The sequence below is a fragment of the Musca domestica genome, unplaced genomic scaffold, assembly GCF_030504385.1.
Source record: "Musca domestica strain aabys unplaced genomic scaffold, Musca_domestica.polishedcontigs.V.1.1 107, whole genome shotgun sequence".
In the NCBI taxonomy this organism is placed as follows: domain Eukaryota; kingdom Metazoa; phylum Arthropoda; class Insecta; order Diptera; family Muscidae; genus Musca; species Musca domestica.
In genome coordinates, this window is record NW_026712125.1 from 1,279,426 (window position 1) to 1,300,661 (window position 21,236).

Consider the following 21,236-nt stretch of genomic DNA (forward strand, 5'->3'; position numbering starts at 1 on the left):
TGCACAGACAATTTTCTGTCATAGGCTGTAGTATCCATTACGAACTTCAAATGCGAAATTTGAAACAATTCCGGTAAATAATGTCGCTAAAATCATCAAAATACCGAATATCGGGAGGTACCGGTATAGGGGGGCTATACGAAGACGTGGACCTGAACAGACAATTTTCTGTCATAGGGTGTAGTATCCATTACGAACTTCAAATACCACATTTTAAATAATTCCGTTGAATAATGTCGCTAAGATCATCAAAATACCGAATATCGAGAGGTACCCTTATATGGGGGCTATACCAAAACGTGGACCTTCTATACTAAAGGTCCTGCAGACATAACATACATTTGAGTAAAATTTTATCAATCTACTTCAATTCGTTCGGAAGCTAAAGTGATTTCCACAGACGGATAGACGGACGGACATCGCTAAATCAACATAGAATTTTATGCTGATCAAGAATATATATAATATAATAGGGTCTAAAATGTGTATTTCGAGGTATTACAATCGGAATGACAAACTTAATATACCCTCCATACTATGGTGGAGGGTATAAAAATTAAAATGCCACCTATGTATAAAAAAGAGTAGTAAAATAACTGACTGACTGAGAATCAACGACGAAACATAACGGCTGTGGCTAGAGTCTTGAAATTTTGATCAGTCGAGGGTCAAAAAGGGTACGAAAAGTACTAAAATGTACTAAAAATTCAATACTTTCAAGTGGATGGAATGAGAGTCTCTCTATAACAGATCTAGTGTTGATAGAAATATTGAGATATACCAAGTCTGAATGGATGTTAATTTCATGGGTATTTCAAATTTTTACCCTTTTGTGTGGGAAGTACCAGAAGGAGTGCGCCGATATTTCCCATCATCACAGCATATTTTTTGTTAGAGAAATAATTGGATGTGTGAAATATGAACAGAACTGGGAGCTTATTTCGGATTTTATGATCGTTTTGGTAATTCAAACCTTGACCCTTTGTGGGGGAGGTACCAGAAGGAATGGTCCGATCTCTACCATCTCTATAACAGATCTAGTGTTGATAGAAATATTTGGATATGTCTAGTCTGAATGGAATCGGATGTTAATTTCGCGTTTTATAAGCTTGATGTGTATTCCGAATTTTGGGCCTTTTGTGGGGACGGTACCACAAGCAGTGGACCGATATATTCCATTTTCACACCAGACCTCGGGTTAATTAAAATATTGCGATGTATGTAATTTGAAGAAAATCGGGCTGTTACATCACATATTAAGAGAGTCATAATTTTTCAATATTTTGACCCTTTGGGTGGGAGGTCCTTGATGGAGTGAACCGATTTTGTCCATTTTCGCGCCTGACTTAGCACTGATGAAAATATTAGGATTTGCAAATTCTGAGCCTAATCGGATTATCCTTTCCCATTTTGTGCAGTATTTTTTTTTTTAATTTCGAACTTTTGTGGGGCAGTTAGTAGAAGGAATGGGCCGGTATGGCTCATTTCCGAACTCGTTATAAGTTTGATAATAATATTACGATATAGCAACTTTGGACCAAATCGGATACTCCCTTCGAGAATTAGCCAGATAGACGGATGGACGGATGGACATCCCTAGATCGACTCCATGTGTCCTCAAACGGATTTGATCCAAAGAGGCCTAGTGTCTAAAACCGTTATTTCGATGAGGCACGTTTTGGCCGTATCATATGATATATACCCTCTCCAGCCTCTCTGGCTGAGAATATAATTAGGTTTTGAAATGTCCACCTCCTCCTGCAAGGGAGGTGGAATGTAGATACCTGTCTTTATATTCCCTCATAGATTTTATTATTTATCCTCGACCTCTAACTCTACCCACTCCCCACACCACCTAGTTTTTTCTATAGAAGACCTGCAAACGATTTTCGTAAATATTTTTTTTTTTTTTTAAATTTCCAATGCATGCCTTAACATCCCACCCCTAAAAATATGCACCATTCAAAGTAGTATTTTAGAAATGTTCAGCATGAATCATCCTAAAAGTATGCACTGTTTTCCATTTTTTTTTTTTTTTGTTAATTAAAAATGGTAAATTATACTCTAACTTATGCACCCTTCCACCAAAAAGCTTTCAGCCTAAGAAAATGTTTTTGTACTTTTTTTCCCCTCCTTCTTCCCCCTCTCTCCCCCCTTCCCCATAGTAGTTGTAGTTGCCAAAATAAACATAACTGCCTAGCGAATATCTCAAATTTACCTCCAAGTAAAACTTAATGTAATTTCATTTTTCTCCTCTGTATTTTTTCTCCTCCATTCGTATACTTTGGATCTGTGTTCTTCTACTTCTACCTCTCTCTCGTCCTCTTTTCACATGCCTTTCTTTCTGTTCACCCAAAAAACACAACGAATTCTATTGTACCTCTTGGCCATCATTGACAACACACTGCCAAAACACTTGCCCTTCACCTCCAGACATTAGCCTCCATTACATCCACGCTTACCACAGCTTATCCGCTGTCACCCTCATCGTCCCTATCACCTCCTCTGCCCCAGTATCAGGCAAGTGGCAATAATGTTAAACCACAGCCACAACCCTCACGACCCCTATCACCTGTGCGTTCGTTACATCCCAAATTGTATTCCTCGAGCAGGCTGGCGGCGTCGCGACGCACTCCCACCATTTATACCCAGGCGCCCCAGCAACCACCTACCGCACCCTCCACCACCAAATCATTACCCAATAATTTAAATTCACCCACTGCTCACCAACACCACCACCCTCATCCACATCCACACCATCAGCACCACCACCTCGGCCACTATGAGGCATCGTTGTTGTCGTCGTCGTGCACCACCACCACGACTGCAGCCTGCTGTAACAGTAGAATTTGTTCATCCCACATAGGCAGTGCCCCGTGCAGTAGCAGTAATCTACAGCAACAACAACAACAACAACACCATCAACAACAACAATTCTCCTCTCATCACCATTATCATACCAATAAATTTCAGAGTGACGCTGTTGTCCAGTCGTCCAGTAGTGCCATTGCCGCCATTTCATCATCGTCACCCTCCAGCAGTTCCCAGCATACGCTCAAGCCACTAGCATTGCCTTTGCCGGCTGGCGGCAGCTCCTATGCCGACAATAATGCCGCTGCCACGACCACGAGCACCACCACTGCAACCCTGTCCTATGGGTCATTGGGGGCCGCTGACCAAATGGGTTCCGGCTCCATGTCATCCACATCAAGCCTCTATCCGTATTCACATGGCAGCAGCGGCGGCGCCGGCGGTGGTGGGGGTTGTCTCACGCCCACCAGCAGCACCAGCCTCAGCAACACCGCGGCCAGTCACAAGAAGAAGTCCTCGTTTTTGCAACGTAAAAAGCCAATACTCACACGCAGTGAGGTGAGTGACTAACTTTTTTGCTTTCAAAATAAAACAACAACAAATATTGAAAAATAAAAAATCGAAAAAAAATATGCAAACCTCCCCGCAAACCCCCGTTTATAGGGGTTAACACGATTCAGTTAAGCCGTTACTTAACCTTTACTTTCTTCATTGTTTGCTTTTTTTCCTTCTTCTGTTTTCTGTTTTCCTTGCTTCCTTCACACCTTTCTCTTCTCTCTTTTAATTAATCTCTGTGCGTGGCAAAACATTTGCATTTCTTGCATTCTGTCACACACACCCACCCAACCAACTATCCCCCCTTCTTAGCCTCAAGTGACAATCTTCATTATCTAAAATGCTCGTGTTAATTTTGCGTCTCTTTGTTTTGTAACGCCTCAAAGTATGCAATACTTTTTGTTCTTTTTTTGGTTTATTTACGATTAGCGGTAATACGGGGTATTTTTTTTTTTTTTTTTTTTGTTTTTTTGTTATTTCACGCCAAAAACAAATTGTGTTGTACAACAAGCTACAGGCTTTTAATATAAAAAAAATTGTTATCGAACATGTTATCGAAAAAGAAAACCTTAGAAGTTGCAGATTTTCTGGGGGGAAATATTGATAAAAAAATTGCTACACAAAAAAATGGTTATCGAAAAACTTTCCTATAGAAAATTCTAAAATCGAACCATGCTGTTATCGAAAAATTTTTTCTAGGGAAAATTTTGTTGTCGAACCACGTTCCTTTTATAAAAATGTTGCTGTCAAACAACTTGCCCCAGAAAAAATAAAGGTTGGTGTAAAAAAATGTGTTGTTATCGATTAAATCTCAACATTTTCATTTCCACAAAAATTGATCGATAACAAAAAAAAAATCCAACACCAATATTTTTTTTTCGTAGGAAAGTTGTTTGACCTCAACACTTTAAAAAAAAACTTCATTCGAAACCAACATTTTCATAGAAAAATAAAATGTATTGTTATCGATTAAATCTCAAAATTTGCATTTCCACAAAAGTTGATCGATAACAAAAAAAATCCAACACCAACCACTTTTTCGTAGGAAAGTTGTTTGACATCAACATATTTATAAAAAAACGTGGTTCGAAACCAACATTTTCATAGAAAAATATTTTCGATAACAATATAGTTCGATATCAGTACATTGTATATAAACGTTTTTTCGATAACAAATTTTTTGTACAGCAAATTTTTTTATTGGAAAATTTTTCAACTTTTTACACAGAAAATATCCAAAGATATTTCGCATAGAAAATGGAATTATCGATAACACTTTTCACATAGAAAATTTGGTGAAAAATGTTGTTATCGAAACCAATTTCTATTTTCCAAAAAACAAAGTTGTTATCGAAACCAATTTCTATTTGATATCGGCCCCCTTTTCTATAGAAAAAAGTTTTTATCGAACATATATTCGGTAAAGAAGAAAACTGTTATCGAATAACATTTTTGTTGGATTTTTTTTTTTTTTTTTTGGTCAATGTTTTTTTTTTTTTTGCAAAAACGACTGTTGTCGATATTTTGTTCATAGTTATAGTACAATATCTTTGTTATCGTACACATTTTTCTAAAGACCATTGTTATCGAACAGCTCCCCAATCGAAAATGTGTTATCGTTGCAACTTATATACGGAAATTATTATTATCGAAAGTGGTACAAAGTGGTGTTATTTGAGAACATTTTTGTATGAAAAATTGTTATCGAATAATAACTTCTATAGAAAACGTTGTTATCAAACTCTATTGCTATAGAAAATATTATTATCGAACTGTTTATATATAGAATTGGCTGTTATCGAATTTTTGGTTATCGAAAAAAATTTTTTTTAGAAAAATTCTTGTCAAATTATATTTACGCATAAATTTTTGTTATCGAAAAGCTTTTCCATAGATATTATTGATATCGAAAAACTTCGCTGTTATGGAACAACATTTTTATGGAATAAGTTGTTATCGAACAACATTTCTACCAAAAACGTTGTTAACGATCGACATTTTTACAGAAAACATTGTTATAGGGCAATTTTGCAGTTATCGAGCATCTATGCCAAAGAGAATATTCTTATCAAACAACTGCTCTATATATTATAATCGGATAAAGATTGCTATCGGACATCGTTGCTACAGAAATAGTTGTAATCGAACAACATTTTCGCAGAATATGTTGTTTTCGAATAATTATTATTATTATCGAACAACTTCTTTAACGAAAATGTTGTAAGCGAACAGCTTCTAAAATCTTTCTTTTTTGTTATCGATGTCATATTTTTAAAGGAAATTTTTTTATCAATGCCGTTTTCTGACGCAAAATGTCTTATCGAAATAATTTTCAGTAAAAAAGTTTTTATCGGAGAGACATTTTCTTTAGAAAATGTTATTATCGATATGTTTTCCAGACAGTTTTTAATAAAACATTTTGTTATCAAAATAATTTTCAGTAAAAAAGTTTTTATCGAAGACATCTTCTTTAGAAAATGTTATTATCGATAAGTTTTCCAGATATTTTTCAATAAAACACTTTATTATCGCAGAAATATTCTATAGAAAATGTTGTTATCGATGCCATTATTTATAGAAAATATTGTTATCAAAGTCGTTTTCTAATAAAAAAAAAATATGTTATCGAAATAATTCTCCGTAAAAAATATTATTATCGAAGATAATTTCTATAGAAAAGCTTGTTATCGATGTCATTGTTTATAAAAAAAATGTTGTTATCGATGCCTTTATTTATTTATTTTTCTGATGCAAAATGTCTTATCGAAATAATTTTCAGTAAAAACGTTTTTATGGAAGAAACTTTTTTTTAGAATATGTTATTATCGATATGTTTTCCAGATAATTTTCAATCAAATATTTTGTTATTGAAGATATATTTTATAGAAAATGTTGTTATCGATGCCATTATTTATAGAAAATATTGTTTTCAAAATCGTTTTCTAATAAAAAAAAATTGTTATCGAAATAATTCTCCGTAAAAATATTGTTATCGAATATATTTTCTATAGAATATATTGTTATCGATGTCTTTATTTATTAAAAATGTTGGCATCAATGCCTTTATTTATTTATTTTTCTGACGCAAAATGTCTTATCGAAATAATTTTAAGTAAAAACGCTTTCATCGAAGACATTTTGTTTAGAAAATTTTATTATCGATATGTTTTCCAGATAGTTTTCAATAAATCATTTTGTTATTGCAGATATATTCTATAGAAAATATTGTTATCGATACCATTGTTTATAGAAAATGTTGTTATCAAAGTCGTTTTCTAATAAAAAAAATATGATATCGAAATAATTCTCCGTAATAATTATTGTTATCGAAGACAATTTCTATAGAAAAGGTTATTATCGAAGACCTTTTCTATAGAAAATGTTGTTATCGATGTCTTTATTTATAAAAAATGTTGGCATCGAAATCGATTTCTGAAGAAAAATGTGTTATCGAAATAATTTCACGTAAAAAATTTTTATCGATATAATTTTTCTCAAAGCATAAGGTTTCTATCGAAGTCGATTTTTTAACGAATTTATAGAAATCCTTTTCAGTACAAATGTTGTTATCGATGAATTTGTTTATAAAAAAAAATTTGTTATCAAAGTCGATTTCCAAAGAAAAATGTGTTATCGAAATAATTTCACGTAAAAAATGTTTATCGATATAATTTTTCTCAAAGCATAAGGTTTCTATCGAAGTCGATTTGTAACGAAAAATTGCTTTTCGAAATAATTTTCAGTACAAATGTTGTTATCGATGTCATTGTTAACAAAAATGTTGGTATAGAAGTCGATTTCTAAAGAAAAATGTGTTATCGAAATAATTTCCCGTAAAAAAATGTTTATCGATATAATTTTTCTCAATGCAAATGTTTCTATCGAAGTCGATTTCTAACGAAAAATAGCTGATCGAAATAATTTTCAGTGTAAATGTTGTTATCGATGTCATTGTTTACAAAAAAAATGTAGGTATAGAAAAGTTGTTCGATAACAACATTTTCAATCGAAAAGTTGTTCGACAACAAAATTTTCAATCGAAAAGTTGTTTGATAACAACGTTTCCTATAGAAAAGTTGTTCGATAACAACTTTTTCTCTAGCAATGTTGTTCGATAACAACATTTTCTTTAGAAATCGGTTTCGATAACCATATTTTCTGTAGAAAATGTCATCGATAACAACATTTTCTATAGAAAATATCATCGATGCCAACATTTTCTGTGGAATACGTTATCGATGACAACATTTTCTGTGGAATATGTATAATAACAACATTTTCTGTTGAATATAGCATCAATAGCAACATTATCCAATGTCAATGTCATCGATAACAACATTTTCTATAGAAAATGTCTTCGATAACAAATTTTTCTACAGAAAATGTCATCGATAACAACATTTTCTACAGAAAATGTCATCGATAACAACATTTTCTATAGAAAATGTCATCGATAACAACATTTTCTATAGAAAATGTAACCGATAACACCATTTTCTATAGAAAATGTCATTGATAACACCATTTTCTATCGAAAATGCCATTGATAACAACATTTTCTATAGAAAATGTCATCGATAACAAAAATATGTAGGTATAGAAGTGGATTTCTAAAGAAAAATTTTTTATCGAAATAATTTCCCGTAAAAAATATTTATCGATATAATTTTTTCAAAGCATAAGGTTTCTATCGAAGTCGATTTCTAACGAAAAATAGCTTATCGAAATAATTTTCAGTACAAATTTTTTTATCGATGACATTTTTTAGTTTTTTTTTTTATCGAAGTACTTTTTTTGAAAAACCTGTTATTATTGTTGTTTTGTATAGAAAACTGTTTTATCGATCTATTTATTGATTTATTTATTGTTATTTTTTATTTATTCATTTTTTTTTTTTTTTTTTTTTTTTGAGAAATGTGTTATCGATGCAATTTCCATAAGAAATTTTGCTGTCGATAAAATTTTAAACAAAGAATGTCATTATCGACATTCAAAAAAGTTATTATCCAAACCCCGTTCTGTAGAACATTTTCTTATCGGAACCATTTTCTTTTGATAAATTTGTTATCGAACATATTTTCTACAGATAATGTCACTATCGATAACATTTTCTTGCAAAAATGCTTTTGCCTGAGACATTTTTCATAGACTAGTAGTCATCGGAAGGTATTCTTAGGGAAATTTTGCTATCGTTTTCGTGGAAAAAATTCTAACAATGAAATTTTCTTCCTAAAATCTTGTTGTTCCTTACGTTTTTTTTTTTTTTTGTCATTACTTTATCCTTATTTAAAAAATCTTGGATTCTCATTAACATAAAATATATGTGCATTTTTATCTACATTTATTCCATTTCAGTAAATTTTGAACACAAGCTTTTTATATATTAAAATAAATGTAAAACATACGATAAATTATGCAGGAATATCTCCATGTTTACTTGGGAAAAATTCTACTTATTTTTCTTCTTCTTCATGTCGTTAATCCGATTTATGTTGTCAACGAACAGGAAAAAAAAGCATGAAACACAAAAAAAAAAGCTTTTAAAATAATTTCTTGAATTGTTATTCAAGAAAATGAAAAGACAACACAGAGATCAGTTCACTAGGAAGCAGTAGCAGCAACAACAACAGCACAGAGATTCAAGCTAGGCAAACAATTCTTAAAGTTTACATCGGGCTTTGTCTTCTGCAAAGGCAGCTAACAAAGACTGAAAAGTGAAAAGTTTAAAGTTCAGTTGTGGAGACAAAAGTTGTTGATGTTTCCATTTTTTTTCTTTTTTTTCCCAAAACAAGTTTTCCATTCTCTTGTCTGGCAACATATGGGCCATATCAATGTGAAATCAGGAGCTCAGATTGACAAGAAACTCACGTACACAAATTATGCCACAGCAAGTGCTTGATTATCCTTTAACAAAAGCTTTTGTACCTATGGCCTTCATGCACCTTTACTTGTTCAGTTCTACACTCTCTTCCTCTCTATGCTACCTCCCTCCCTCCCTCTCTTAGTTACTTAACATGTTGTTATTGTACATGCAAATAAGTGCAAGTGTTTGCCTTTGGGTATTTCAGAATGTAACAAAATTTCCCTCAGTCTCTCACCGAGCCTCCCTCCCCTCTACATGCCCCCCCCCCCCCTCCTGTTGCAAATGATGCAATTCATTGTCCATCTGCCAGCTGTAACAGCTGCCTGTGACACAGAGCGAGAATTTGTTTTGCAGCTATTCAGTCAGTCAGTCAGTCAGCCAGCTAGCTGGCAAGTGGTACTTGTAGCTGACGTCTCCTCGTTAACCATTCAGCCATAGGCTTCCTTTGCGATAAACCAATGAAGTCAGTCAAGTGTATTAAGGAAAGTGTTCACTGATTTCTTAATGGGCTAGTCCCCCCCCCCCTCAAAAAATGTCCTTAGGCACTGCACTGCAATAAGTACATTGTTAAGGTAGGCATGTTGAGGTTATGATGTTGAAATGTTTTTGCAAAATAGAAAAAAAACACGATAAAATAATTTAATGTAAAAATTGGGTTCGATAATTAAATTTTCAAAAGAAAAATTGTTCGATAACAACTTTTTCTATGGAAAATTTGTTCGATACCAACATTTCCTACAGAAAATTTGTTCGATAACAACATTTTCTATACAAAAGTTGTTCGATAACAACATTTTATATAGAAATGTGGTCGATAACAACATTTTCAATCGAAAAGTTGTTCGATAACAACTTTTCCTATAGAAAAGTTGTTCGATAACAACATTTTCTACAGAAAAGTTGTTCGATAACAACATTTTCTATAGAAAAGTTGTTCGATAACAACATTTTCTATTGAAAATGTCATCGATAACAACATTTTTCTATAGAAAATGTCATCGATAACAAAATTTCCCATAGAAAATGTAATCGATAACAACATTTTCTATAGTAAAGTTGTTTGATAACAACATTTCCTATTGAAAAGTTTTTCGATAACAACTTTTTCTATAGAAAAGCTGTTCGATAGCAACATTTTCTATAAAAAGCTGTTCGAAAACAAAATTTTCTATAGAAAAATTGTTCGATAAAAACTTTTCCTATGGAAAAGTTGTTCGATAATAACTTTTTCTATAGAGAAGTTGTTCGATAACAACTTTTTCAACAAAAAAATTGTCGAAAACAAATTTTTTATAAAAAAGCTATTCGAAAACAACATTTTCTAAGAAACATTTTCTAGAAAAGTTGTTCGATAACAACATTTTCTATTGAAAAGTTGTTCGCACATACACATTTTCTATAGAAAATGTCATTGATAACAACATTTTCTATAGAAAATGTAATCGATAACAACATTTTCTATAGAAAATGTCATCGATAACAACGTTTTCTATTGCAAATGTCATCGATAACAACATTTTCTATTGAAAATGCGATCGATAACAACATTTTCTATTGAAAATACGATCGATAACAACATTTTCTATTGAAAATGTTATCGATAACAACCTTTTCTATTGAAAATGTTATCGATAACAACATTTTCTGTTGAAAATGTAATCGATAACAACATTTACTATAGTAAAGTTCTTCGATAACAACATTTTCTATAGTAAAGTTGTTCGATAACAACAGTTTCCATAGAAAAGTTGTTCGATAACAACAGTTTCCATAGAAAAGTTGTTCGATAACAACTATTTCTATAAAAAATGTCATCGATAACAACTATTTCTATAGAAAATGTCATCGATAACAACATTTTCTATAGAAAATGTCATCGATAACTACATTTTCTATAGAAAATGTCATCGATAACAACATTTTCTATAGAAAATGTCATCGATAACTACATTTTCTATAGAAAATGTCATCGATAACAACATTTTCTATTGAAAATGTCTTCGATAACAAATTTTTCTATAGAAAATGTCATCGATAACAACATTTTCTATAGAAAATGTCATTGATAACAACATTTTCTATAGAAAATGTCATCGATAACTACATTTTCTATAGAAAGTGTCATCGATAACAACATTTTCTATAGAAAATGTCATCGATAACAACATTTTCTATAGAAAATATCATCGATAACAACATTATTTATAGATAGTGTTATCGATAATAACATTGTTTATAGAATATGTCATCGATAACAAAAATTATCTATAGAAAATGTCACCGATAGCAACATTTTCTATTGATAATTTTTTCGATAACAACATTTTCCTTAGAAAATGTCATCGATAACAAGATTTTCTATTGAAAATTTTTCCAATAACAACTTTTTCTATAGAAAATTTTTTCGATAACAACATTTTCTATAAAAAACTTTATCGATAACAAATATTTTCAAAGAGAATGTTATCGATAACAACATTTTATATAGAAAATGTCATCGAAAACAATATTTCTCAAAGTAAATATATTAAATAACAAATATTTTCTAAAAAATATATTCGATAACAAATATTTTCAAACAGAATGTAATCGATAACAAAATTTTCTCTTGAAACTGTCATCGAAACAACTTTTTATATAGAAAATGTCATAGATAACTACATTTTTATAAATTACAACATTTTCTATAGAATATGCTTTTTATAACACAATTTTTCAAAAAATTTGTTATCGATAGCATCACATATTAAAGAATATCGTTTACACGTTCCATTTCTTTAACGCCACTCACTCACATTGCCCGAAAGCCAAACGTAAAGTACGAGCAATAAATAATAAAACCTGTCCATATATCAGTCATCGAACCCACCTAGAAGCGATAAAACCGATAATTAAGAGAAGGCAGGCAGGCAGACAAAACGTGCTCTGAATGCTTCAAAGTAGTCATGCTTGGCGTATGATTAATATTAATTGTAATTGTGTCTGGATTGCAATTACAGATGGCGAAAGATAAACTGAATTGTTGGAAATAAACATTCGATTCAATTTCAAGGCAAACAACAAGGTTGTGGAGAGCTTAAACAAACGAAATAGAAATTATGGAATTTTTTATGGCAAGGTTGTGGGGAACAAAAATTATCGAAAATTAAATCATGGGATTTTTTTTAATTTATTGGAAGTTTTCTAAAACCATTTTCTATTACTTTTAGTCTGTTTAGGAGTCCATTCAGTCGTATACGTTATTTGTTTTGCCCTCACCAGCAATTATACGCCCCAGTGTACGCTAATATTTCTTATTAATTATACGCTCCCATGGAAAGTCGTGGAAATATTAAATATTGTTGAAATTTAAGCGGAAATTTGGCAGATGTTAGAATCGGAATTATTTTTTTTTTCCGGAGAGTGAGAGGGAAAAATTTTCGGATTTTATTCTCTCTTTCCACAAAAAAAAAATCAAACACCTCTCTAATCGATTTTGAATTTTTCTTTATGTGCGCCTCACTTAAATTTGGTTTTTCTCCTTCACCTTCTTAGTCAGCGAAAATTATCATTGCAATTCTATGACATCCCAAGTGCCAGTTGTCAAGATACTATCAAAACAATGAAATCAGAAAAACGAAAAATGCTGAACAAATTTGATTCCACTTCTTTCCCCAAAAGTAGTTTTTAATGTGCAGTAGCTAAGGAAGGCAAGACAAAATGACGTGCCAAAGAAAATGAAACTTTAAAAACATTTTTCCAGTGATCCTTAAAAAAAGTTTGTTTTGTTGTTTTTTTATTATCATTGTAATAATGTAGTGTAATAATGGAAAACTAAGAGAAGAAGAGCATTAAGAGCGAGAGGGAATTTCAATGTCCTTTAGATTTTTTTATTTCCTTTATTGCAATATAATTCCTGTAAGAGATTACTTTTCAAGGTTTTATTTCTTCGTTTTGCTTTGCTTTAAGTTTAATCTGAGTTTTTTATGTTGTCTTTTTTTCATTTGTTTTTTTTAACATTTGTATCGATTTTTGTTACAGCCAAGTTGATTTGAAAATCCTAGGAAAATAAAGCAAGCAAGCAACTTCATCAAATACCGGTCCATAAGTAAATAAAAAAGAAGTATGGGAATATTTTGCAGGAGAGTTTTGGAATTTGAATGCAACAACAATATTGAATTTAAAATAAATTATTTTCTATTGGTGGCGTATGATTAATAATAATTCATGGAGCGTATAATTAACAATCGTTTAAATCATATAAAGTATACGCACTCAAATCGGCTTGAAAATATGTTTTTGGAAATATGCCAATTTCTCCTTTAAGAATTCATTTTAGCGAAATTAAGCCAATGGCGAAAGTGTTCTTCGTCAAATTTCATTAGGGGTCACCAAATAAGAGAAATCGATAGATATAAAATATATCATGGAAATATCGGCTTTAATTTAATCTACAAATAAATGATTTTTTCTCATTTTATTAAATGAGGAAAATTTCTTCTACAAATCTAAGGATAATTTCTTCTATAAAAATTAATTTTAGAGGACCAATGTAGAGGAGAAAATTTTGCCTCATCAAATTCTAGTAGGGGTCGCCGAACACAGGGAAATCTCTAAATATAATAGATACCACGAAAATATCAGTTCCAATTTGGGTTAATAAAAATATAATTTTTTCTCATTTTTTTTTTTTTTTTTTTTTTTTTTTTTTTTTTTTTGAAGCAAATTTAATGGACGCCCAATTCTTCTTGATATTTTCATTTTAGAAAGTTGGTGTTAAAAGAAAAAATATTCTTCATCGAATTTCACCAGAGGGCGCCAAATACCAGAAATCAGCATTTTTAATATTTATCATGAAAATATCGGTTTCAATTTGGTCTAATACAAAGAGCAACTTTTTCTCATTTTATAAAATTAGTAAAATTTTTCTTATACTGCTTAAGTTTAGAGGACCAGAGCTTGAGGGTTCGCCAAACACAGGAAATCTGTAAATATAATAGTTATCATGAAAATTTCGGCTCAAATTCAGGTTTTTAAAAAAAATATGTATATTTCTTAATTTTTTGAAGAAGCCCTTTTCTCCTTGATATTTTAATTTTAGAGAGTCGGTGTTAAAAGAAGAAATATTCTTCATCGAATTTCATTAGAGATCGCCAAGTATAAGAAATCAGTATTTCTAATAATAATCTTGAAAATATCGGTTTCAATTTGTCCTATAAAAAGGAAAGATTTTATTCTCATTTCATTAAATAAGTAAAAATACTTCTACGAATCTGAGATCATTTTCTTCTATAATGCCTAATTTTAGAGGACCAGAGTTAAAGAGAAAATTTTTCCTCATCAAATTCTACTAGGGGTCGTCGAACACAATAAATCTGAAAATATAATACATATCATAAAAGTATCAGTTCCAATTTGGTTTAATAAAAAATATATATTTCTTAATTTTTGAAGCAAACTCAATTAACGCCTAATTCTCCCTAAATCTTTCATGTTAGAGAGTTGGTGTTAAAAGAAAAAATATTCCCTATCGAATTTACTAGAGGTCGAGGAATAAAAAATAAGAATTTTTGATATTTCTTATTAAATAACCGGTTTTAATATGTCTATATAAAAAAGTTAATTTGCAAATTTATTAAATTAATAAAATTAGTTTTGCGAATCTGTGGTCATTTCTACAATAAAAATTAATTTTAGAGGACTAATGTTGAAGAGAAAAACATTCCTCATCAAATTCTACTGGGGTTCGCCGAATACAGGAAATCTGTAAATAGAAGAGATGAAAATCATGAAAATATCAGTTTCAATTCAGGTTTTTAAAAAAAAATATATTTTTTCTAATTTTCTGAAGCAAATTTAATTGACGCTCATTTTTCCTTGATGTTTTCATCTTAGAGGGTTGGTGTTAAAAGAAAAAATATGCTTCATCGAATTTCATTAGAGGTCTTCATTAATAAGAAATCAGTATTTTTAATATTTATCATGAAAATATCGGTTTCAATTTGACCTATAAAAAGAAAGATAATTTTCTCATTTTATTAAATAAGTAAAAATACTTCTACGAATCGTAGGCCATTTCTCCTATAAAAATTAATTGTAAAGGAGTAATGTTAAGAAGAGAAATTTTCCTCACTAAATTCTAGTGGGGGTCGCCAAACACAGGAAATCTGTAAATATAATAGATATTATGAAAATATTGGTTCCAATTCGGGTTCATTAAGAAATGTATGTATGTTTTTAAATTTTATGAAGCAAATTTATTTGGCGCTCATTTCTCCTCTATATTTTAATTCTAGAGATTTGGCGTGAAAAGAAAAAATGTCCTTCATCGAATTTTACTAGAGGTCCCCAAATATAAGAAATCAGAATTTTTAATATTTATTATGAAAAAACCAGTTCTAATATGGTCTATATAAAAAAATTATTTCCCAATTTATTAAATGAATAAAATATGTTATGGTATAATTTTTTAAATGAGTAAAATTTCTTCTGCGAGGCTAGGTCATTTCTCCTATGCTGCTTAAGTTTAGAGAACCAGCGTTGAGGGGAAAATTGTTTCTCATCAAATTTTAGTAGGGGTCGTCAACCACTTATTCCGGAGAAAATTACTCATAAATTGAGTAATGTATTATTTTTTCCAATTTGTGGTTTATTTTGGTAGGACCCTGAAGAAAGGTTGATTTTTACTACAATATTTCATTTTAGGCTATCAAGTTCAAGAGAAAATTTATTCCTCACTAAATTTCACTTAGGTCTTCCGAACACAAGTAATCTGTATATATAATATATATCAATATAAATGCCTATAAAAATCAGGTATTTATTTTTTAAAAGATTTTCTCAAAATACGCCCAAATTTTCGACAATTTCTCCGATTGTGCTTCTTTTTTGGGGGAAGATGTCAATGGAAAAAATCTTCCTCATCAAATTCCACTATGGGTTGTGGAACAGGAAAAGTCTCCAAATATGATATATTTCGAGGGAAATAACTCACATTTTGTTTACTACATATTTTAATTTTTTCAATTTGGGTTTATTTTGGTAGGACTCGGAAAGATGTCGATTTCTGTAACAATACTTCATTTTAGACTACAAAGTTTAAAAGCGAAGTTGTTCCTCACTAAATTCCACTATGGGTCGCCAAACACAAGGAACGTGTATATATAATAGATATCATGAAAAGTTCTATCAAAGTTCGGGTATTTCATTATTACCTTATTTTAAGTGATGTTCTCAAAGTACTCCTTCAATTTCGACAATTTCTCCCATTGGGCTTCATTTTCGGGGAAAGATGTCAACGGAAAAAATCTTTCTCATCAAATTTCACTATAGGTTGTAGAACATGAAATGTCTCTAGATATGAAGTAAAATTCCGAAGTAAAATTGCTCAAATTTATTAATTTTTTTTTTTGCAATTTGGTTCTATTTCGTAAGACTCTGAAAAAGACCGATCTCTATGAAAATACTTCACATTAGACTATACAGTTCAAAGATAAAGTTATTCCCCACCGAATTCCACTATAGGTCGCCAAACACTAGAAACCTGTATATTTAATAGATATCATGAAAATTTAGATATAGATATCTATCAAAATTTAGGTAGTTATTTTGGGAGACTTTCTCAAAATACTCCTAAATTATCGACAATGTCAATGAAAATAATCTTCCGCAAAAAAATTTCACTAGGGGTCTTCGACCAAAATAAATCGGTATATATAACGTATAGCATTTAAATTTGATGTTAAATATTGGTGTAGTAAAAAATTGAAAAATATGTTTTTTTAAATCCAGTTAAATTTTTTTAAATTAAAATTAATTATTCTCCAGTATTTTATTAAAATATAAACGATCTCTTCCTAGGGGGCGTATAACTACTATTAATCCCCATGATTTTGGGGCGTATGATCATTAAAAATTAACTAATATAAAGTATACGCAATTAAAAAAGTATTTTAAATTTCTCTCATTAGAGTTTTTTATTTATGCCAATTTCTCCCAGAGTACTTCAAATTAGAGAGTTGATATCAATGGAAAAAATCTTCTACACTAAATTTCACTAGGGGTCGCCAACCAGAAGAAATTGCTGTATAAAATATAAACCGCTAAAATTTGCCGATTAAAAATTACATACTTACAATTATGGATTAAAAATGACACCCTTGAGAAACAAAAATGTTTTATTAGTCATACTAAATTTACTTGTATTTTTAATTATATAATATTTTTTTTTTTATTCCTATAACTGGAATTATTCAAGGTGGCCTTTGGGGCGTATGACATATTTTAAATATATTTTTAAGTATACGCCACTCGAATTTATAACAATTTCCTCTTTTTATTACAGTTTTACGTTCATAATTTTTAATAAGAAAAATAAATCAAGAACCCCATCCCCTTACCCCAAGTTAAAGATTCCTCCTTTTATTATCCATATCCTCAAAAAAATAAAATAAAAATCCAAACGAATAGCATGGATTTCAAGTTAAATCAAATACAATCCCCTCAAAGATCAACAAAAAATGTTGAGTTGGTTGGCAGAAAAGGATAACAGCGCGAAAAATGGACAACAAGTGCCTGGCATAAAGAAAATCATGATGACGATGATGATGATGAAAAAAAATCCTGAAAATGAAATGAATGAGAGTACTTTAACACAATTTCCTTGGCATTAATTTTATGAGTTACCGTTGGCATCGTCACCATAACATCCGGTTCTCTATGTCTGTTTGACTCTCCATCTCCGCTGGCTGGCTCTTTGTCTGTCTCACATCCAGCCAGCCCAGACCTGGGTTTTGGTTTTATGAACTCATTTTCTCATTGGTTTCCGTTTCGTTTTGAACAACTGCTTTTGATACTTTTCTTTGTATTCTGCTTTTTATTTTTTCTTCCTTCTTTCTTAAAGTTCAACCTTCATGGGTTAAATTAAGGACATAAGGAATCCTTCGGGCAGAAGAACAAACTTGTGACCCCCACTCTATTTGTTCCCCTGGTCAGGGAATTCAGCCGGCCAAGGGGAGGGGATAAGGGGTTTGAAATAAGTACCTTAAACATTTGTCCTCTCACACTTGCGACAAAAGATTATTATGACGAAGTGAAGAGGGTAATGGACATCTTTTTGTGGGGGCTTGTCTCCGCTTGGCCCCCACCAACCCTTTTCGGGGTTTGAAAGAACATTAAGTGTAAAAGCGCATAATTTGTTTATAATACCATCCACAAGCTATCTTTCATAGTTTTCCTACTGCTTGGCCACGTTTCGACAGATAATGGAAGAAGTTCATTTGGATTAATAAGGGTTAGCTTTGAAGGATAATATCCTTGACCTATTTAGACAAACAGAAATATGAGCAGACGTTTGTTTGTAATTCAAAAAAAAAAAAAAGAAAATAAAAATAAACAATAATTTTCTTAGGAATTTCTTGAAATGGACAATGTTGCGTATAATTGATATTATTTTTCAAGGGGTAAGGAGAGCGTATGAGTATTATTATTTAAAAATGATTAAATATCGGGTAATAAGGTACTCCTAAGAATAAATAGAAATTATAATTAAATAAATAAAAAATCAATGGAAGCTATATAAAATCATAAACATTTTTAATCCCTTTTTTACATAACCTCAATTTGTATCCATGATTTTTTCGCATAAATATTAGATTCACCGATTTTTTTTCTTCGAAGACCCATAGTCAAATTGGATAAAGATCAACTTTTTCTTTGGTACCATTAACCTATTTTGTATTTTTGGAGGACATTTTTGCCTTCAGTTCGAATCTCGTTCGAATACGTAAAAGTAAAAGAACAAACTTTGAGGTAAAATTTCCCGCATATATACTTTTTGTATCGATTCCTTTACTTCGGTAACTTATAGTGGAATTTTGTGAAGAATAATTATTGCCTTAAGACCCAATGCTTAGGATGAAGTGTTACTGAAAAATCTTTCGATTTTGGGTATGATTGCAAAATTCTGGCACAAAAAAATCAATTTTGCTTACGAACCCAAGTTTGTATGCATGATTTTTTTCACATAAATATCAGATCCACCGATTTGGTTTCTTCGGAGACCCATAGTGAAATTGAATATAGAAAAACTTTTTCTTTGGCTCCATTAACCTATCTTTATTTTAGGAGGACATTTTTGCCTTCAGTTCCATTGTGGTATAATTAAAACTTGAAAATACGTAAAAGTAAAAAAACAAATTTTGAGATAAAATTTTCCGCATATATACTATTTATATCGATTCCTTTACTTCGGTGACTTATAGTGGAATTTTGCGAAGAACAATTGTCCCTTTAGGACCCAATGCCTAGGATGAAGTATTACTAAAAAAATCGTTAGATTTTGGGTATGATTACGAAATTCTGGCGCAAAAATTTAATTTTGCTTACGAACCTAAGTTTTGTATGCATGATTTTTTTCGCATAAATATTAGATCCAACGATTTGGTTTCTTCGGAGAACCATGGTGAAATTGGATAAAGAAAAACTTTTTCTTTGGCATCATTAACCTATTTTGTATTTTTGGAGGACATTTTTGCCGTCAGTTCGAATCTGGTATAATCAATAATTAAAAATACGTAAAAGTAAAAGAACAAACTTTGAGATACAATTTCCAACATATATAATTTTTGTATCGATTCCTTTACGTCGGTGACTTATAGTGGAATCTTGCGAAGAACAATTTTCCCTTTAGGACCCAATGCCTAGGACGAAATATTACTAAAAAATTCGTTCGATTTTGGGTATGATTACGAAATTCTGGCGCAAAAATTTAATTTTGCTAACGAAGCCAAGTTCGAAAGCATGAATTTTCCCAAAAATATTAGATCTGCCGATTTGGTTTCTTCGGAGACCCATAGTGAAATTGAATATAGAAAAACTTTTTCTTTGGCTCCATTAACCTATCTTGTATTTTTTGAGGACAATTTGCCTTCAGTTCGAATATGGTATAATCAAAAATTAAAAATACGTAAAAGTAAAGGAACAAACTTTGAGGTAAAATTTCCCGCATATATAATTTTTGTATCGATTCCGTTACTTCGGTAACTTATAGTGGAATTTTGTGAAGAATAATTGTTCCTTTAGGACCCAATGCCTAGGATGAAGTATTACTAAAAACTTCGTTAGATGTTGGGTATGATTACGAAATTCTACCGCAAAAATTTAATTTTGTTTATGAAACCAAGTTCGTATGCATGATTTTTTCCCAAAAATATTGGATCCACCGATTTGGTTTCTTCGAAGACCCATAGTGAAATTGAATATAGAAAAACTTTTTCTTTGGCACCATAAACCTGCCTCGTATTTTTTGAGGACAATTTGTCTTCAATTCGGTTTTCGTATAGTCAAAAATGTTAAAAAATAAAAATAACAAACCTAATATTAGACATAAAATTTCTCGCATATATACTTTTTGTATCGATTCCATTATTTCAGTGACTTATAGTGGAATTTTATGAAGAACAATTTTCCCTTTAGGACCCAATGCCTAGGATGAAGTATTACTAAAAAAATTGTTCGATTTTGGGTATGATTATGAAATTCTGGCGCAAAAATTTAATTTTGCTCACGAACCCAAGTTTGTATGCATGATTTTTTTTGTATAAATATCAGATCCACCGATTTGGTTTCTTTGGAGACCCATAGTGAAATTGAATATAGAAAAACTTTTTCTTTGGCACCATTAACCTATCTTGTATTTTTTGAGGACAATTTGTCTTCAATTCGGTTTTGGTATATTCAAAAATGTTAAAAAATAAAAATAACAAACCTAATATTAGACATAAAATTTCTCGCATATATACTTTTTGTATCGATTCCATTATTTCAGTGACTTATAGTGGAATTTTGTGAAGAACAATTTTCCCTTTGGGACCCAATGCCTAAGATGAAGTATAACTCAAAAAATCGTTCGCTTTTGGGTATGATTACGAAATTCTAGCGCAAAAATTTAATTTTGCTCACGAACCCAAGTTTGTATGCATGATTGTTCCCAAAATAGTAGATCCGCCGATTTGGTTTCTTCGGAGAC

General features: G+C 31.0%; 1 protein-coding gene across 4 annotated transcripts in view; it reads left to right on the forward strand.

Annotated features, from left to right (window-relative positions):
• The window catches only part of LOC101900908 (uncharacterized), a 90,485-nt gene that overhangs the window by 54,450 nt on the left and 14,799 nt on the right, over positions 1 to 21,236 (forward strand). For 3 of the 4 annotated variants that reach the window (XM_020036749.2, XM_059129040.1, XM_059129045.1), the window contains exon 3: positions 2,974 to 3,369. The exons of the other annotated variant lie outside the window; for it this stretch is intronic. In XM_020036749.2, the coding sequence (XP_019892308.1) occupies positions 2,974 to 3,369 (396 nt within the window). The remainder of the gene's footprint in view (positions 1 to 2,973; positions 3,370 to 21,236) is intronic. 4 annotated transcript variants of the gene reach the window in all.